Genomic DNA, 20,668 nt, shown 5'->3' on the forward strand with positions numbered 1-20,668 from the left:
TTTCCGTTTGGACTATATGTCCACGGTTATAAATCGTTTTGGGTTTTTTGTTTCCTCCACAGCTGCCTTAAATTAAACAGCTCTCATCCTTTCCATCGAGACTGGTCTGCAGTTCAGGCTTTTCCCATTCATATCAGTTTATAGCAGGAGTGGAACTGTGAGATCTTAATTTGTTCCAGTGCTGTGGCTGATCTGTGGGGGGAATGTGGTTATCCACAGAGGAATGAATTCAGAAATACTAAAATAAGACTGCTCACCTGTAACGCTAAGGTGATTTCACTCCCTTGTGTTTGTTATTGCACGATTCCGTCTTTCATTATTTCCTCAACTTCTCTCACTTTCAGTATTTTACAAAGATTTGTAGCATCGTTGAAAAGCTTTCAAGTATAGCATCCACTTTTTTAATAAATTGCTTTCTTCTTCTTCTTTTTACTTTAAGGTGTTTGTTTGTGGTTTCGTGGAGTTCACAAGCCTATATGTTTTTTAAAAAATGCTCCACTCAAAAAACATGATTAAATACACCCACAGCTGCCTCTCAATAAAGGCGAACAAAAGCAATTTGAAATTGCAAAGTGCGTGCAATTGACCTGCTGTCCTCACTGTAATTAAAAGCAGAGGGATTAATGGATTAATTTACACATCCTGTTGAAATGTATTCTCAAGTGGCAGCAAGAAATACAAGTGGACAGTGACTGGCGTTAAAATGCACATGCAGACAAACAAGACCAACCACACAGGGCATTTCATAAGGAACTGTAAATATCAGAGGGCAACGCAAGATTTTGAGAAAAAACTAAACATTTTTCCAGGGTGCTTTTAAATTTTGAATAGGCAAATATTTTCTCACAGCAGTACCAAGGGGGTTCATTTAATACGCTGTTAGCCCTTTCACCTTCAGAAGCTGGTCTGTGGTAGGATTTCTTAGAGATGGCTAGACACTGACTGCTGTACATGGCATGACAGCAGCACCTCCCTGTGGTCAACACTGCGCATGAGCCAAGAAACGTGCAGCTCGCAGATCCAAATGCTCAAATACAGTTAAAAATATATGTTGAGTGTTAGTGATGTTATGGTTTTACATAATAATGTCAAAAAATCAATAAAACAAAGTCAACAAGTATATTATTCGATGATCTGTGGTTTGAAAGAAAGTCAATGGCTTTTATAAATAGTCAGACAAGCAGAAAAGCCATTAAGATAGATAGATAGATAGATAGATAGATAGATAGATAGATAGATAGATAGATAGATAGATAGATAGATAGATAGATAGATAGATAGATAGATAGCCACATAAAACTGAGGCCAAGTCTTCTGCCGCCCTCTGGTGTACATATGTGCTTAAGTCTACTAGATAGATTAAATATCTATTTGCAGCATTGTCACAATGGTGACTCACACACACCTAAAGGTGGCTTTCAGAGGGTAGTTGTGGTACCAGCAGTGCAGGTGCAGAAATGAACAAGCATCGAATATCATCCTAGCTGACTCTGCGTAGTACGTGAAGAATTATCTGCAGGCTGGTGCAGTGATTTAACCGTTTAGTGTAAATATGCAGATCAGGGCAAAACTAGAATGCGAAACCTATGTTAATAGAGTCACACGTAACACTGAAAATGAGTACAGGCTGTGCCAGAGTTGTTTCATAACAGGTAATATGCCGTTAATAATTGTAGGGATTACGCATCTTTAAGGTCCTTGATAGATGAACCTCACGGTATGATTCACACCAAGAATTTGAAACTGTCTCGTTACCCACCATAGTGATTCTGAGCAGGAAGCCAAAAAGGAACGAGAACACGTTCTGTCTCATTTTGGTTTTCGGTCTAAATTAAGGCACTTCACGTGAATTTAATTATAATTCAGGAATTACTCGCCTGGGGTAAGTGACGACAAGACAAATTGGACCGTTTTATTGGCGGAGCAGCGCGTGACGTGGAGGCTAGTTCTCGTGTAGTATCGCGATCCGATATGTGAAATAAATCCCCGGCGCAGCTACACAATCGGCCATTTTGTCGGTGCAGGCCATCAGCCGCAGAGGGCAGAGGGGCGTATAGTATTTACTAGTTACCTGGAAGACGCATCAAGAACATCGCAATATGAACGATACACTTGTTTCATTCGCCAAGGATTTCTTGGCCGGTGGTATTTCTGCTGCCATCTCCAAAACAGCCGTCGCCCCTATTGAGAGAGTGAAGCTTCTCCTTCAGGTAAAACTCTTTGACTGGCGGAAAGCCGTTAGCCGGCTAGCTTGTGTAATCTTACTCACTGCCATTTAAAAGTATTAATCGAATACTAATTGAGTAGCTTGTACATAAACTAATTGCAGCTTGCTTATTATAATGTTTATCCGGAAACGGTGAAACTATAAAGAGGGACTGCTTCAATAATTTGAGGTCACCACAGGATGGGGAAATGACCTACACGAGCCCGGCTGCTAACGCTAGCTTTATTACACGTTAACCTTAGCCGGCATAGCTAACAAAGGACAAACACGAGAACACTCTGTACGAACAGCCGGCAACTCGTCTGGATTATTTAAAGCGCTGGTATCTCAACTATAGTTACACGGGGATAACATGATTATAGTATTCTCGGTAAAATTTGGCGGCGTATCATTGTGGTGGCCCATGTACCCCCGGATGTTAGGCAGCGTTTAGCACGACTGCTAAGCTAAAGCCCGGGCGGTAGTCAATCACAGCCAGATCAGCAAGTTTTACATCCCTTCTTGTTCAACCCGCACAACGACATTATATTACACCCTTTAGTGACATTTGTGTTATTTGAGGCTTAGTGTCTGTCTGTGTGAGCATGATTAAATTAATAGATGGTTAACCACGTCCGAATTAACTAGTCAGATTACAATTCAACACGGTAGTCATTATCATTAATTACTGATATCTGTTTAAGAATTTCTCTTGTGGTTCCTGCAATTTTTATAGCTTCAAGGTCACAACAAAGGGACCTTGTCGCTGTAAAGTGGTTCCTTAGCTTCCTGATTTTTAACCTCAGTCTGTGTGATTCTCCTTTTCTCTTAATCCAGGTCCAGCATGCCAGTAAGCAGATCACAGCTGATAAGCAGTACAAGGGTATCATGGACTGCGTTGTCCGTATTCCCAAGGAGCAGGGATTCCTTTCCTTCTGGAGAGGTAACCTTGCCAATGTCATCAGATATTTCCCCACCCAGGCCCTCAACTTTGCCTTCAAGGACAAGTACAAGAAGGTCTTCCTTGATGGCGTCGACAAGCGCACGCAGTTCTGGAGGTACTTTGCTGGCAACCTGGCCTCTGGTGGTGCTGCTGGAGCCACCTCCCTCTGTTTCGTGTACCCCCTTGACTTCGCCCGTACCCGTCTGGCAGCTGATGTGGGAAAGGCAGGAGCCGGGAGAGAGTTCTCAGGTCTGGGTGACTGCCTGGTTAAGATCTTCAAGTCTGACGGCTTGAAAGGATTGTACCAGGGCTTCAATGTGTCTGTGCAGGGCATCATTATCTACAGGGCTGCATACTTCGGCATCTATGATACAGCTAAGGGTATGTTTATTTCGCACTGATCATAAAGCGATTCATCTGCATCTATTGGTGTTGTAAATAATTTACCTTTCCTTTTGTGCTTGCAGGAATGCTTCCAGACCCCAAAAACACCCACATTGTGGTGAGCTGGATGATTGCACAGACTGTGACAGCCGTTGCTGGCCTGACCTCATACCCCTTCGATACTGTCCGTAGACGTATGATGATGCAGTCCGGACGTAAAGGAGGTGAGTGTATTTGTAACACGCGTCACCTAGACATGAACCCAGAAGTTACAGTTGATCTGTTCTATATTGAGTTTTATTTCGTAACTAACTCTTTATTTTTATTTTTTTTTCCTTCCTTAGCTGAAATCATGTACACCGGGACCATTGATTGCTGGCGCAAGATCGCACGCGATGAGGGTGGTAAGGCTTTCTTCAAGGGAGCCTGGTCCAACGTGCTCAGAGGCATGGGCGGCGCCTTCGTGCTGGTGTTGTACGATGAGCTGAAGAAGGTCCTCTAAATCTTCATTGTCACATCACTGTCCAATTTGGCTAAATGTAATAACTTTCCATTTCTACGGACTCTGCGTTCTGCCTTATTTATGGGAACAAACTTCTCACCAATAGTGAGAGATGGCTGTACGTTGTGCATCTTTGATTTTAAAACGTTCCACACCCTGTTTACCAATGTCATTCCTGTTTAAAAAGAAATATGATACCTCCTCCTGTCATTCACTAGGTTTGTATGGTCCCAACTTGAATAAATTTATTCTGGGGAACAAACTAAACAATTTATGTCTACTGTCTCCAATACTGTTATAGCATGGGATGAACACTCACTTGGATAATGAAATGCACGAAGTGGATTACACCCAATGGCTATATTTACTCATGCTTATCTCTCCCTGAGCCTTTCTGCATTTGACCGTGGCCACTTCTAGGATTGTAGAGTAGAATACTCGAGTGTCACCTCCTTTGTTGTGCCACTCAGATTGTTAGTAGCACAATCTATAGCTTGTATACTGACCTTACTGAGGTTCTGTTTCTAGGTTATCTTTCACAGCACATGTAAATTGACAGTATTGCAGTTTTAGTTATTCAAACAGCTGGAAAATGTAAATCTTAAGAGAAATATATAAAATAGAATTTATATAGTTCAAGATATCCCTCTCATTGGATATTCAGTGTCTGAATAAATATAGCTCTTAAATTTAGAAGAACAGAATGACTACCACGCATCCAAGACACCAACTGAATTCAAATCTATTCTCACATCCATCACAAGTTGCTTTGGCGATGTAAGAAGTTTGGTTTTGCTTTGTCAACCTAAATAGCAAACATGATTATAAGGTGTGGTGCATGTTAAGTGAGCTGCAAATGACTGGCTAGGCGAACACTTGCTTTATTAGTCATATCTGTAGCTAGGCAGAGTGTTATGGGAGAAATACTTCCTACATACTTTCTACATTTTTCATAAGTAATAAAGCCTATATGACAGTGTAAATTAACATAGGTGTAATTTGATTATATAGATATATAAATTATGAGAGAGAGTTTAAGGTAAACTTGGCAGGTATGTAAAAAAATGGCATGGCTTTTTTTTCTTTTTTTAAACCTAATGAAAAGTCAGATTAAAGATAAAGCAGCGATTAAGAGGCCCTTACACACAAGTTTCAATATACAATCTGGTTTCGGTCTACTTAACCCGAGATACTGAATGTGGACAGCAGGGGGCGCCAGTTGCATACAGCGTGAAACTAGATCAGCTCTGCTAAACTGCTCCCACTGAGAGTTTCTTAATGAGGAGTGTCTAAAGCTCAAACAGGCTTTAAATCTTATCAGAATATTATGACAACAAAACAAAGGCTCACCCTGACCCAACCGAGATAAACAATCATCACAAACAGCCAGGCAGTGTTTGCTATGTTGAACTTATTACTTCAATACAGCGAAACCTGCTGCCTGTATAACTCGTTTCAGAAGGTTAAAGAGGTGTTGATGCATTCCAGAGTGATGCTGTGTAACTGTAGCCTGTACTGTAACACTGTAACTTAAATGTTGTTGTTCCTCTATTACATTGTAAAAAAGAAAAAAAAAGTAATACACCTTACAATAAAGCACCGAGAGCCTGACAAAGTAAAGGAAGAATATTTGTCCAGTGCATTTAAAATGACAAATGTTAAAGTGTTTATAAAGTTGCTAATAAAGTGGACAGATACAGAACTGTTTGCTCAGTGTCTTACATCAATTTAAATGAAACCCTTTGCATTTTACTTTGCTTTGACGAGAGATTCACCTCTAAATCGTTTGGAAATATGAATTAAAAAACCGGCAAATCACTTTCCTGTTTGTACTGAGAGCGTGGGTGTAGCCATATAAAGAAAGGGAATGATTTGCCAAGGCAGTAGAGCTATGTTTGTCCTACACAAGTTTAATTTGCAGTCATAAACACCAATAACGTATGCATCTGAATAAAATGCATACAGTACACATTATCTTCTTTGCCTTCTCCCTGTCTGCTCTTGCTGGGTAATGTTTTTGCCAAATCACACCTGTCATATTATCCATTCTTTAGACATCTGCTAATCTGTTAATGAGTATTATTGAAGCGCATGGTTGACATTTGTTTTTTCTTTAACTTTGCTTGTGGAAATAAGGAGCACTGTTTACAGCACATAGCTCTAATCTGAATATCAATAAAAGCTCGTATTGATCTTGCTCGGGTTGTTCTCCGTCCACACACACAGTATGTTAATCAGTGTAAAAAGCCCCAGCGCAAACCACGTTTGATATGGCCATATCTGAGAATCATCTGCGGCCTTGCGCAGCCACGTGCTGTACTTTGCAGCAGCTCGGGGGTAAAAACGCACACCTAACAACGGGACACACCTGCTCTTTGGTTCCTGCTGAAATCATCTCTAGCTCTTTCCACATTGGTCGTGCCAGTTTCCTCCCACAGTCTAAACACTTGTGAGTCAAGTGGACTGTACTCTTGAATTGTCTGTAGGTGTGAAGTACGACTGCGACTGTTTATTAATCATTGTTAGATTTGTAACCAACTGACAGCTTGTCCGGGGTGTTCCCTGCCTCCTGCACAGTGCATTCTGGGATACATTCCAGCCTGTTGTTCATTATCTCGTCACTTCCAACTGTGTTTGGAATCAACACGCACCACAACACACCAGGCTAATATTATTTATGAGCTTAATTTTAGCTACGACGGGTAATTTATTCGAATAAATTGACTCCGAGCATTTCATCTATATGTTTATCTGGTTTTAAGGATTAACTGGATGTTAGTACTTTGCGGCAGCGCAGTTGGGAAATGTGAGTCCTATTATTATTATTATCATTATTATTACTACACAGGCATTCATTGATCCAAAGACAAAAGATAAAAGAGCACAAAAAGAAAACAGCAACAAGACTTTCTGTGAAGTACAGGAAAGTACTAGTTTTTATTCCTTCATAATCAAACTTCACAAACAGCTTGAACTTGTACAATACCTCAGAGAGTGAAAATTACAAAAAAAGTGCTGGTAACATTTACAAAAATCATCCTTACTTAGCAACAATCAGTTTATTCTTCCACACTTTTTTTAGTCTTTTGTATTAAGGCTTAATACTTCTGTATAAAGTATATGCAAGATAAGTCTTCACAGTTTTTCGAAAAAAGTCACAATATTATGTAACATAATGAAGCTTTTACGGCTATTTTCTTTATAATAACAAATACACATCACTGGTAAATATATGTGAAATACAGGGCTTATTGTAAAATGGCAAGTAATGATACTGTTTGCTGAGATAAATTGATTCCACACACTGTTATAGGAAAGTTCTGACATACCCTTGCTATAACTGAAGGAGGAGGAGAAAAAAAAAATATGATAAGCATAAACACTTGGGAGATCGCCTCCAAACTTTGGCACATCCCATGAAACAATTTCACAAAGAATGAGATTTATTTTTGAAATCATACATATGGAAGAATAGTTAAACTGGCATAAAGTGAAAACATGCTGTGTAGTAAGGTGCTAAAATCAGAGATATTACACTGCCAGCCTTTTTTTTTTTTTCCTTTTTTACCCCACATGGACTGACATGAATAAGGTGCATTTGTAAGACTCAAAAGCATGATGTAGGCCTTTCTTAGATGTCAACGAAATATGCAATAAATACAAGTCTTCAAAAACGACCTAAATGAATTTGACCAATAGTCTCGAGGCGACCTCGTATACTCATGCGTTCCCATGGATTCAGAAAAATGAAAATCTCTTCTGCAGTTGTGTAACTCTAACTGTGGCATGTGAAAGTAAAAGCTGTATTGTATCGGTAAAATGGTATGTGTTATTTGATTTTTTTTTTTGTGTTGTTTTTTCTGTTTTTGTTTCGTTTTACCTTTAACTGTCGTGAAAAACTGGATGAGTAAGGAGATGGAATTTGAAAACTAAATGCGAAACTAAGCCAAGATATATTCACAAGATCCTCTAAGCTGCACTGGTTTACAGGTCAACAGATGAGAGCTCTAGCCCTAGACTTACCAATTTCACCCTCATGCATACTGTACGGTTAAAGTGACGCAACAAGCTTGCTTAAATAGTCTACATCACAAAAAGCAATTTGGTTTTAGTGCAAACACAATTGGCTGGCTTCAGCTTCTCAATAATAACAAGCTCACCAAGGAGATTACAAGAAGGCACATACTTATGCTTCCTCTAACACGCAACAAATTTAGACAAACCGCAACATCTTTCAACAACACCACAAAGCGGTGAAAACAGGAAAGCTACTACATCCAGATAAAATGGTGACGTTTTGCTCTTTGTGAATTTTTGAAAAATTTACACTTATTTATCAGAAAAATATAGTGACGTTCGGGCCGATCGCTAATGCTGCCGGTAAATGACCCTAATTGAAAATGACGTATGATACATTTTGGTGGCTTCTCTACATAAGCAGCCAATGATGGTGCGTTCATTGACGAAAAGAAGAACAAAAAAAAAAAAGATGCATTTTGGATTTTCGTTTTTTCATTATTGTTTCGTTTTAAAGCATTTTTTTTTTTCTGGAACATCCCAGAAAAATATCACTCAAAGTTTTTAAGGGAAAGGTGTGCACGACGGCAGACAGCTGGGTTTCTCTTTTGGCATTTGTGTTTATTTCTAAACATGTTGGCTTGTGTGATGAAGACGACTGACTCGTGGTGAACGATTCCATCCCTCATAACATCCCTACTCTCACTTCGGATCTGTAAGAGCTGCTTGATTTGTCCAAAACAATCACAGGAGGAAACAACAGTTTTAATGCCCCTCAAATCTGGACACTAATACTCAGGGTACTGCTGGGTAAATTTAACATAAAAAAAAGAAGAAGAAGAAGAAGGAAAAAGGGGCGAGGGGAGAAAAAAAAGAACCCTGCTACAAACAGCAATATATGGATGTCATGTGCATTTAAAAAACCAATTCTGTACCTTTGAATACAAAAAAAACAAAACAAAGTAAAACACGTCAAATATCACCATTTACTCAGCATTCCCATGGTGAGGACAAGCGTCCCATACTATGGTTCAAATATGTGTCGTGTGAATTATATTGCTTTTGATAGAATAAGACCAAAATCAGTCTAGTGCAAATCTCTTATCTGGTTTGAGAAGTGGTGGTAGGTGTAATGAGAGGCAACTGTTAAATCTGCTCTAGAAAGAACATATCGGGTGATTCTGACAACTACTTAGCTGTGAAGTGGTATCCCTTTATGAATTTTCTTTTCCAGAAAAGAAAAACAAATCTGTCACCAGTCTATGCCATAACAACAATTTTGAAGGACATCCCTAATAAATAGTTCCTATTAAATATATATATATATTTTTATATATAACCCATCACCTACTGAATGCAATTAACCAGCACAAAAGGAAATATGGTAACTCCTTCTATCCAAATAACTCCTATTTTGATCGGGAGGATGGCGGCCATGTTACTCACCCTCCCGTGTACAGCGGGGGGAGGGTGTGCTTTGTCTGTCAGCTCACATCGGTGCTAACGGGTGTTGCCTGTGCAGTTATGTCTGTCAAATACATCTCTCAACTTGGAAATGTTGGAAAACTCACTCCAGTCCAGTGTTTGACAAATCATATTATAAAAACATCCTTGCACATACATTTAAAAAAAGAAAAAAAGAAAAGAAAAAACTTTATCCCCTATTTCAAAACAGCAGTCAATACATTTCATACAAGCTTGTTTCATAACAACAATAATAACAACATACAAACCAACTTGGAGCATAAATTATCAAAAACAAACTGAACACATTACTGCAGCATATATTTCAGGGTTGCTTAGTTGTGATGTTAACTAACTTTACTACAACAGCTCCACTTCTGCCAAGTTCATAACTATATAAGAGATGTCTTTTTTTTTCTTTTTTTATGAAGGGAAATAGTCAAAATCAAAAGCTGACATAGGCAAAAAAAAAAAAAAAAGCCTGACAAAATATACACATATTTATAACCACATCTCAAATTTCAACTCATGTGCATGTTTACAAAAGCATCTAGGTACATGATATGGCAGCAAAAAGCCTGAAAGCACGATGGAAGAAGAAGAAAAATCAAAATCAAACCTAAGCTGCTTTTTAAAAAGGGTGCGTGTAATTTTGGATTTTAAATGTTAATATCTTCGGCCCGGGTTTTGATTTAAAAAAAAAAACAAAAAAAAAAAACCCTGCCTGAATTACAGTAATTCAATTTTCTATTTTGAATACACAGGATGAACAAATACAGCAGATTTTACCCAGATTTGGACCTCATAGTTATAAAACTAATTGTTGCCAAATGATTTACATTCGCTATTACAAAAATATACTCTTTTTTTGAATCACTTTGATAAATAATACCTAATCACGTCGCGATGTTGAAATCCATCGTACAGTTTGGTTTGAATTTACTTTTGTTGCGCAGTGACAACCGGCTTTGTTGCCTTTCTTTCAGCGAACATTAAGGTCGATTTGTTAATAGGTGACGAGCACCTAAACTAGATTTGAGTTGCTGAGACTTAAAGTTGTGTATAATTTTTTTTTTCCATTTTTTTTTTTTTTTGGCTTAATAAACAACTTACAAATATGTGCAAACTTAACATCTTGGTCCATCTCAAGTATAAATGGCTGAATGTACTCTTAAGTTACAATGTCAGATTAGTTACTAGGGACAGCCTTAAATATATTAAACACAATCCAATGTGAAGGTGAAAGTGTACACCGATTTGCTAAATGTGTGTATAGAAGACGTAACCAATGATTATTATGTTTTGCCAGAGGAACAATGCAACATTTACAATCTTATACATGTTTTAACATGCAATAGTTTACATCACAGCTATTGTGTCAGATTCATTTTTATGTTTTGTTGCATTTCTTATTTTTAAAAAAAGAAAATCTATTTTGGTCTACAATAGGCAAATTAACACAACCACAAAACTATAAACAAGTGACATAACGTATACGCATTTTCACAAGCACCCTGCCATGAGATTAAAAACAAAGAAAATCAATCATATTAATATTAATAATAGTAATAATAATAATAACGGTGGCAATCTAGCCCAATTGTAGGAACCCCACACACATTATAAAGAAATATTCATTTTTTCAAAAACTTAAAATTGTCCTAACCTTTTCTTTGGTTTGTTTGTTTGTTTTATTTAACTTCTAATGATTACCATGGCCCCGTTTTGCTAATTACCCCCAACCTGCCCGTTTTATGAAGACACAGTGCTAGTGCTGAAATTTTTCATCTAAGTCTTCAGTGATGGCAGACCACGAGTTGGCCGAGACCACGGCCAACGTCATGGCGAGGAACCTCGACTTTTTCTAATGTCTCTGCACTATTAAAGAGTGACCTACACAGAGAGAGAGGCAGAACGATAGCATAGTGTATATGTTGTCTATAAAACCAGTCCGCACAAGCGTTAGCTGTGGTCAGAGCTTATAAGGGTTTGTGATCTCATGGCAAAGTTTGAAATAAATGTCGAGATGAGATCTAAAAAAAAATTTAAGAAATTTAAAAAAAAAACGAAATGGGATAATTTTTAGGGAAATGTAAATTTTTGCTAAACTTGTGATAAGCAAGTCTGCTACCACACGGGTTTGTAAAAACGATTAAGTGCTGGGAATTCTCCTTAATGTTTGGTTTGAGTTGGAATGTGCTGCTCTGAACAGGAATGCATGTTTTTAGTTGACGCTGCTGCACACCTTTAACCTAATCGTCTCATCCAGCTGAACTAAGCCAAAAAGACTTGAGTGACTGAGAATACAAAGAGGCTCAGCTCTTCAGAGTCCAAGTCCCCTCATCAGTGTGATAAAGAAAAGATACTGAATGCGTGTTATCCAGGGACTCGATAACAAAGTACTCCTCCACTGAAAAAAAAAAAAAAAGCTGTGTAGACAGGACTGCATGCTTTATTTGGACTGTTCGATGGTAGTTACCTGAAGATGGTGTTTTATTTCTAAAACAACACATCTGGGGTAGAGTAATAACTGCATGTTCGGAGAATAGTAAATATAATCTAGATATTGTAATAGCTTAGTATAGCTGTGTCTACTTGAAAATCTGAACAGCTGCTTCATTATGTCTGCAAAACCCTTAAATTTCAAACAGAACTGTTTCTGAGGATGTCATAGTGTGACGGTTGAATGACAGGGACTAGCTATATCACATTGCCTATATTTGTGATGCTTCCTTTTAACAGTAAATGTCTATGAAACTAAGTGTATATTTGTTAATCATAGCTGTTTTCTCCTAATTTAATTGAAAACTATGCATTATGGAGGATTCAAAGATTCAAAATAAAGGCAATCACTTTCTTTTGGCATGCTGCATTTAATGTTATAAAAGGTTTTGCATTTAAGAAAAAAAATGAAGATTTTTTTCTTCTTCTTTATATTTGTCTGCTTCCCTCTTACTCTTATAATTTAAAGTCTCCCCTCATCCTCCCCAAATTTGGCACCGTAACTAGGCTGGAGAAGGTTAGAGAGAAAACTGTGGTAATTAGTCCACAGGGGACAAAATAATAAGCCATCACAAAACCTTTTATTTCAGAGCCACTCGGTCCTGAAACTTGATTTGTGGTTTTTCATTCTGCCGTATTTCTCTCTTAGTTTTTGTTCATCCAAGCACCTAAAGACTGCTGTTTATCTGTAGCCAAAACTTTCAATTTGGCATCCCACTTTTTATTTCCAAATTGCGGTGATAAAAACCGGCCAGTCTAATGTTTAATAACCATTTTCTTTTCTCTTTTTTTTTTAACCACATTGCTCGTTGCTTGCCCTTTACGATTCCAAGCTGCACATAAATAACAAGGCTGTAAGATAAGATAAAACTTTAATGATCATTGTGGGGAAATTGGGCATTGGCTTGCATTTGGACGGGCCTGCCATCAAGGTCAAAGCACGCCTGGTGTGATTTGCGCACAGTGTACTTTGGAGCCAACTAAGAACCTTAAAGCAGCTTTCAGATCCTACAGACTGCAAACCATTTCATTCATGTAGTCTCAGAGGAGGCAACTAGTGGCATTCCCACAGATGTTATTGTAATATGAAAAAACGCAACGGCCATAATGACCAACAAAGAGAATCAAAAATATTCAACGATTCTACTTGTTTTTGTTTTGTTCGTTTAAACTTCACCTCTTCTGGCTGATGTGTGGCTCCCCCTGCTGTTCACAAAATGCCACTGCCCTTTCTCCCCAAACATACAGTACAGTACAGTATATGGCTTGTTTGCAAATGTGAAAAACTGGAAAAAAAAAAAGCCTCATCTATGACAGAGAGCAATGTGACAGGAAAACAAAATGGCTATCCAGTATTAGGATTTCATATTTTAATTTCCAACTGCCATCTAAACCAACCAATCAAAGGCGTGCGTGATTGCATTTTAAATCTTTTCATCCTCCAAACTGTATACATGTATGTTTAAAAAATAAAACTAGCTGATGTAGTCTTTACTGTATATGAATAGAACATTTCAGGTATTTAAAGGGTTCTCTTATGCACTCACAACCACCAGGTTTTTAGCAGTAATAGTATAAATAGTCTATTTTTCATTAGTCCACTGTGTATATTCTGTATTTGTGCAACGTAGGAGAGAAAAACTATGAATATTCTGTATAGTTGCTGTATGTACTGATAGGCACTTGATAGGCGTACTCCCTATATCACACAAGGTATTGTATATTCTAGCTGCAATTTTATCAAACTATCTGAAAATGTATTCTTTATCTGTGTGGAGATGGTGATACTTAAAATATATATAGTTTATTTGTAAGAAGTTATCTATTTCATTCTTATGTGTACCGGTACTGTAGAAGGACGAAAAAAGCAACGAAAAAAATAAAAAAGCTGTTAAGTATTATATGAATGCGTTCATGTGTTTTCTACTTTTGTGACTTTCTTCGCGCCTAAATAAAATAAATCTGGCTTAAAATGTGTGGAGACAGACTTAAAGACAAACAGGAAGACAGACACATGCTTATCAGAATAAAATGAACCTGTTCCTTACTCAGTATCACCCTCACCATTACTATCTTCCATTTCCTTGTTTTCAACTAAATGCAAAGCGTATATGCATATATATATAATACACTGTGAAAAATAACCGACTATTCTTTATTCAGTCGCGCGAAGCTATGTATGTATAAACAACACCACTATGACCACCAGAAAAAAGCAGAAGGAACTCCGAAATAAAGAAGTATAACAATGAATTAAACTTACTGCAAGAAGGACAACAATGTACTGTAGACCCTGTGTCTCTACACTACGATAAACAAAACATAAACAGGAATATATCTGAAACACAATACAAACAGCTGCAGGCTCAAGACTAGTATCTACTTTTCAATATGTTTTGTTCAGGAAAATATGCGTACACTTTGCAAACATAAAGTCTAGTCTAACAACTAGAAGAAGCACGATTGAGATAAGGACTTTTTTTTTCTGGATAATGTTGCAACTTTTCAACAATTTTTGACTTGGGGTTTTTTTTTTGGTTTTTTTTTGCAACACTGAGAAAAGAGAATTAAGCACCACCACGAGTATCTGAAGCAGTATAAGGAATATATAACTATGGACAGTGAAGAGCGTGTGATGCTAATGCGACAGGGGACAGAGGGGGAGGAAGCCTGGGTATGCTCTGAGCACGTTATGACACACTGGAGAGAAGGTGCTTCCCCTTCCGAGCCTGGTCTGCTATCAAACACCTTATGATACAAGAAGTCAACTGACGACGGGACGAGTTATTTAGCCCTCATCCAGATAACGTTGAGATTGGCTACTTTTGTTATTCCAAAAGAAGTGATAGAGAGAAACGATTGATAGTGAACTTGTGAAATCAAATATTTGGAGGAGAAAAGAAAAAGAAAACCAACATCGAGCTACTTAACCTACTATTTAGACCAATGATACCACAAAGCTGGTTGTACTCATCTAGCTACAGTCAATAGTGCATTTGATATACGTGTTTACACAAAATATGTAAAAATTTCGGTGCCATGAAGGAATGCTAGATTACTGAATACACACGTTACACTGAAACGATTTCATTAATGTCTCTGCCTTTGCTGTTAAAGAAGTGATGATGTTAGTTTGGCAGTGTTTATTTGGTACTGAACAGACAACAAACACCAACATCATGAGCTGTGCGCCATACGTGTGGCAATACTGTTGGAAAGAGATCTCGGCAGTTGCTTACATATTTCTATTTAGTGCATTGTCTGTTAAGGCATGAGATTACCCTCCACGTGCTGTGTAGAGACAAATATAGCACTAGCATGCAGCAATATTGCCATCCTGGCAACAACAGCTACAAACAGGAACCATGTAGTTTAGGCTTATATGCACACCGTAAGAGACGGGCCCAATCAAATGTTAAATAATGTGCTACTTTTACTGAGGACCAACCTCACGGCTTTTCAGTGTATTTCTAAAGTGTGGCCGATTTATTTTTATTTCAGTTTCAGACCAGGAGAATCCAGAATCCCGACATCACCGGGTCTCACATGTTCGTCACTTGACTTCATCTGAAACCGACTCGGCAGTGATGTGAAATCTAGTAGCAATTATATGAAATTTAGCATCAAAAATGCTTGACACAACTTCTCCAATCTGGTACAGTGAAGTCAACAGTACTTGACCTAAGCTTGAGTAAAATCCTCCGAACAACTGTTACAGGTGCCTTATTATCCCAAAAGGTTTGGAGAGCTGCTTCTCATAGTACCTGCGCTGCATATTGCAAAGGAAGCCCTACAGTTCAGATATTCCACTTATCAACATTTTGATTAGGCTATATACCACACAGACACTCACAGACATACGGACACTAAGGAAGGGACACAACTGTGTACGACTGACGGACAGATATCAAAGAAGCCGCATTCCATCACCTCCCCTACACCTTTAAACCCCACAGAAAAAAGTTGTTCTAGGATACATACCATTTATGTTACACACACACACTTTATAAATGTTTTATTATTAATAATATAATAATAGTTATTATTATTTTTTTACCTCCGCCAACAGCGTCGGACGGGAGTTTGTTTATTATTACTGTCGTTGTTGCACTGTTAATGTTGTTTGGCTTGGATGTTTCTCATAGGAAAATTCTGCTCTTTTACTAAAGAAATGCAGTTGAATAAAACTGTTACAGGGAGCTGACTCCATAGAAGAGTGAATTCAAAGGTTAAAACATAGATGAGCACACATAATGGTACAGGTTTAAATAAAAACAGGTGCTTGCATTAACACGGCACAAGTATATATACTGTAGGTAACTGCAAGCAATAACAAAAGCCAAGAATCGCTGAAGTACTTAATGAAGAAATTGAAACAAAGCTATTCTATTACATGTGAACTCTACAACCAAATGTTAGATTTAAAAAAAAATCCTCTTTTCTAAAACTATAATATCTCTGTTAACAGTAGTGCACTTATTGGTTTAAGCAGTGCAACATATATGCAAGAAAATAATGCAGTCCACTTATCAAGATTTTTTTTAAAAAAGTTGTTGTTTTTTTCCTTTGAAATTGAATAAAAGAAAATCATAGTTCATTTAAGGAAAATGATTAAATATCAAGCACAGGCATTTTAAGAAAATGTGCAAAGTAGCACTTTTTTTTTTAAAATCGACAGCGGGTCTTTTTAAGACCCCCGTATGCAGTTAGTTATTCTTTTAATAATACAACTACGAAAGTGTTTGCTCACATAAATGAGCAAATCCTTCAGATTGCAGTTGCAGGCAGTTGCGTGCGTGCGTCTGTGTGTGTGTGTGTGTGTCCGAGTGTATGTGTGCGTGTGTCTGTGTGTGTCCTATTTTGGATTAAAAAGCAATAAAAAAAAAAAAAAAGAATTGAAATATCAGAAATGAGCCTTAAGTGATGTGATGCAGGGATGACAACTTGCACACACTAGCTTCCAAATCTATTCTGTACATGCTGTTGTCTAGGTTTTAGAAAAATTAGGAATGTATGCTATTGTCTACAAAGTCCATTTGCAACTTGTGGTATACCATGAAACAGTGTGATAGCAATCAGTCAGTGGAGCTACTTGTTTTGCTTTCAGACTGTATTTCCTTTCAAAACACTGCACGCTATTTGAGCCTTCAGGGAGAGCTAGGACATGAAAAGCAATGCATTTAGCTCCCATCTGCTGAAATAGCTTTGCAATACCATTAAACGGGTTATACAGGTGCTCTGTGATCAGGGGTGACGTTTCCTTTAATTTCAAATTTGATTCAAATTAAATGATCCACTCCTAAACAACACTGTTTCAATCAACAACTAGCCTAACCCCTCCCCGATATTCAAATTCAATTATCAAATTAAAACCACATCGGCTACTTAATAACAACAATAGTTGAAGTGACAAATCTTTGTTTTGTTTGGGTTTGTTTTTTTTTTAATCTATATCCCATAACAGTCAGGTGCAAGTTGAGGAGCAGCAATTATGAAGGAGAGAGTTTAGTCGCATATTCCAACCTGCCAAAACTATGAGCGTGAAAGGCTAAATAAAAACCGTCAGCAAAAACAATCTTTCTTTTTTTCTTATGTTTTGACATGGAAGAGGTCTAATAGCCTTAACAGTCTTTTGAAGATATTAGTGGCAGTGTATGCAAATGAGTTAAACTCCAAACTTCAGAAAAAAAGAAACAGATTTTTGCTCAAATACTGTCTCATCAACACACCGTAATTTAGTCATCTTTACCATCAGAATGCATGGACAATAATTATAAAGCATGTGAGAAATATCTGCCCCCGTCACCGCTGACGAGGGTGTTACATTTCAGGACAATGATTGAAATTGGTACCTTGACAATGGCTGCATTATAATCCCTTAATACAATAGGAATAAATAAAACCCAGTGTCAAATTAACTACTCTCCTTTTTTTTTATTTCATATAAGAAGGCAATCTTGTGACCATCAGTATTTTTAGAGGGAATATGTAGCCCAACCCCAGGTGTTTTTTTTTTTCTTATTATTATTGTTGTTGTAAATTATACCACAGTAAGCTTGGACATCTAAAGTTTCCAAACTGGTCAATATGGGTTCACAACTGCCATGATAGATATTTCATGGCAATGTACACACACACACACACATACACACACACACACACACACACACACACACACGGTAACGCACACACACGCACACACTTGGATAAACAGACAGACACATGCAAATGCACGAACGTTCAAACAGGTATATTCATTCAGACATGTCGACACAAAAGGTGTGTTTGTGTGTATGTGTTTCTTTCGTAGGCCTTTCGGTAGTGTTCAACACATAAATCAGTATTTTAGGAAAGCATACATTTAGAGGCCTGTAGTTAGGATCCATCCAGTAGATCAATATCAAACTACTAAGCCTTAAGGCCACCATCTTTTTTTTTCTTTTAGAATAACAGAAAAAAAAAAATCTTTTTTTTTTGGGAAACTTAATGTGCCAGTGTCTATACTCATTACTCTTCATACCTCAAAATAAGAAAAGGAAAATCTAGTGCCATTTTATTTGTCATTCTTTTTGAAAGAAGTTTATCTAGTTGTACTTATCCATCGGAGACATGCATTCGCATGTGGTCATTGAAGTGCTCCATTTGGTCAAACTTGGCAGGGCAGACGGAGCATACGTAGGTGGTCCCTTCTTGGCAGCTCGCTTCTGCAGCTACACCCACTCCTGTTCCAACCCCAGCCCCTACTCCAGCACCTCCACTTACTGGCATGGCGAGGGCAACCACTCCAGCTCCGGGCTCAGGGACGGCCATAGGCATGGGAATGGAGACAGGACCCGGGGCAACTGCACTCCCTGACAGCCCAGTGATGGCGCTGGCTGTGCTGTGCAGGGCCATGTGCCTCTCCAGCAGGGTCTTGTGTGAGAACTTCTTCTTGCAGATGTAGCACTCATAGGACTTCTCTCCACGGTGCAGCCGCATGTGGACGTTGAGAGAGCTCTTCTGGGTGAAGCGCTTGTTGCAGATGCTGCACTGGTAGGCCCGCACCCCCGTGTGTGTCACCATATGTTTTATTAAGTAATCCTTCAGGGAGAAAGAGCGCCAGCAGATGCTGCATTGATGAGGCTTCTCACCTGGATGTGCATGAAAGACAAAAGCATTAAGGAGGGTGGGGGGAAAAAGGGGGAAGAAAGTTGTGGATTAGGTTAGGAATATGGACAAGATGGGTGTCAAAAAATCACTACTAAACATTTTAAATGATTAAAATCTCATAATGTATCTCCAGACCAGGTGGACGTGCAATTACTGAACGGTGAAAGAAAAATTTATTCAAGGGAAAATTCTTATAACCCTTCTCACCCTTTCTCTGGTTTCTTTCTCTGAGGTTAATTTAGCTCCATCTGTTTATCACATAAACATCCACCTCGATAGGGACATTCACTGAGGTCTGTGTGGCGCGGTCATTTTTAATGAAAGATTTCAGGGTGCGCACGCTGCTGTGGGTAAATCAGCCATTACGAAGGCACGTGTCTGATTTATTAATTACAAAAAAATTGGACCAAATTAGTAGTTGGAAATTGAATCAAGGCTAATTTTGACGCTAAACACTCCTGAAACACAGCCAGCTGACTCTTAAGCCCTACATAGAAAAAAAAACATGGCAGGATCAGCTGACTTCAACTTGTACAGCAACATCAGACGCCCAAAGCCACAGGGGTTACTTTTCCAGTACAGGAACACACCTCTGGCTAGAATTATTTAAACCTGCGTTTGCTGTATTGTGATGCTGCTTTCACGTTGCGCTGCACGCTACAGCGCCGTGGGAAAGGTTTAGGTTTCGTCACAGTTGCTCTGATACAACATGCGCAAATTAAAAAAAAACAAAAACACAAAAAGCGAGAAAACGATACATTTGAAGTATTTTACAAAAATGTAATAACGCTGTAATGACGGCGCAGAAAAGTGGGGCTAAAATGTCAGGACTGCGAAAGCAATATTTTATGCATCTATTTGGCATTTCTGCCACTTTGTCGCGACGTTAAGATCATTTTCCATAATTGTCTCTGCTGACATTATGGGCTGTAAAATATTAACATATCAATAATAACGTAAAATGAACAGGCGGAGAAGGAGACTGATAACACAAGTTGTACCACGCAAGTTAATGAAGTTCTGTGTATCGACTGCTTTTCTGCTGTGCCGAATGAATGAATGTGTTGCCACCTGCTTTCATTTAACGAAGCTAATAAATTCTGCTTTTGCTTTGTCTTTTTTTGTTTATTTCCACTTGACCCGACCCAGGCCCTTGCAGAGGTCAGGTTTCAGGGTCACAAAACATTAGCAGCACATACATAACAGGTATTTTACTGTGTTGCCCGGGGGGCGGTGTACTCGCAGTACAGTGATTCATACTGCTGAAAAGCATTCTCTATGTCTCTGACAGGTTTTTGATTGCAGAAAAATGACACACTACCTCTGCTGCACGTGTTATCATTATCTTTTTAGCTATTTTGAGTGCGCCGCGTCAACGTGCCCTGTGAAGATGTGATATATTACATTTTCTGGGGTACTTTGTAACTCCTGCTTAATAAACAAACAAAAGATGTTATCTTGTGTATGCGTTAGATGTATTCTCATATGGACAGCAGCGGCA

At 38.3% G+C, this 20,668-nt stretch overlaps 2 protein-coding genes across 2 annotated transcripts in view; one reads left to right on the forward strand and one right to left on the reverse strand.

The window, feature by feature from the left end:
• Positions 1-1,995: 1,995 nt before the first annotated feature.
• Positions 1,996-4,305, forward strand: LOC309715422 (ADP/ATP translocase 2). Its single transcript, XM_082548541.1, has 4 exons — positions 1,996-2,210; positions 3,044-3,530; positions 3,617-3,757; positions 3,878-4,305. The coding sequence occupies exons 1-4, from the start codon at positions 2,100-2,102 to the stop codon at positions 4,033-4,035; spliced, it is 897 nt and encodes a 298-aa protein (XP_082404667.1). The 5' UTR covers positions 1,996-2,099; the 3' UTR covers positions 4,036-4,305.
• Positions 4,306-6,942: 2,637 nt separating this feature from the next.
• Positions 6,943-20,668, reverse strand: part of zbtb20 (zinc finger and BTB domain containing 20) — a 33,790-nt gene continuing 20,064 nt past the window's right edge. Inside the window, exon 4 of the mRNA XM_082550151.1 lies at positions 6,943-19,148. Coding sequence (XP_082406277.1) covers positions 18,613-19,148 — 536 coding nt within the window. The 3' untranslated portion in view covers positions 6,943-18,612. The remainder of the gene's footprint in view (positions 19,149-20,668) is intronic.

This window comes from Aulonocara stuartgranti (assembly GCF_965226115.1).
Source record: "Aulonocara stuartgranti genome assembly, chromosome: 10".
In the NCBI taxonomy this organism is placed as follows: domain Eukaryota; kingdom Metazoa; phylum Chordata; class Actinopteri; order Cichliformes; family Cichlidae; genus Aulonocara; species Aulonocara stuartgranti.

Excerpts from the sequence above, each read along its gene's own strand:
- LOC309715422 (XM_082548541.1), top strand. The coding sequence starts at position 2,100 with ATGAACGATACACTTGTTTCATTCGCCAAGGATTTCTTGGCCGGTGGT. Across the intron at positions 2,211-3,043 it reads GAGTGAAGCTTCTCCTTCAG|GTCCAGCATGCCAGTAAGCA; the intron begins GTAAAACTCTTT and ends CTCTTAATCCAG. Across the intron at positions 3,758-3,877 it reads GCAGTCCGGACGTAAAGGAG|CTGAAATCATGTACACCGGG; the intron begins GTGAGTGTATTT and ends TTCCTTCCTTAG.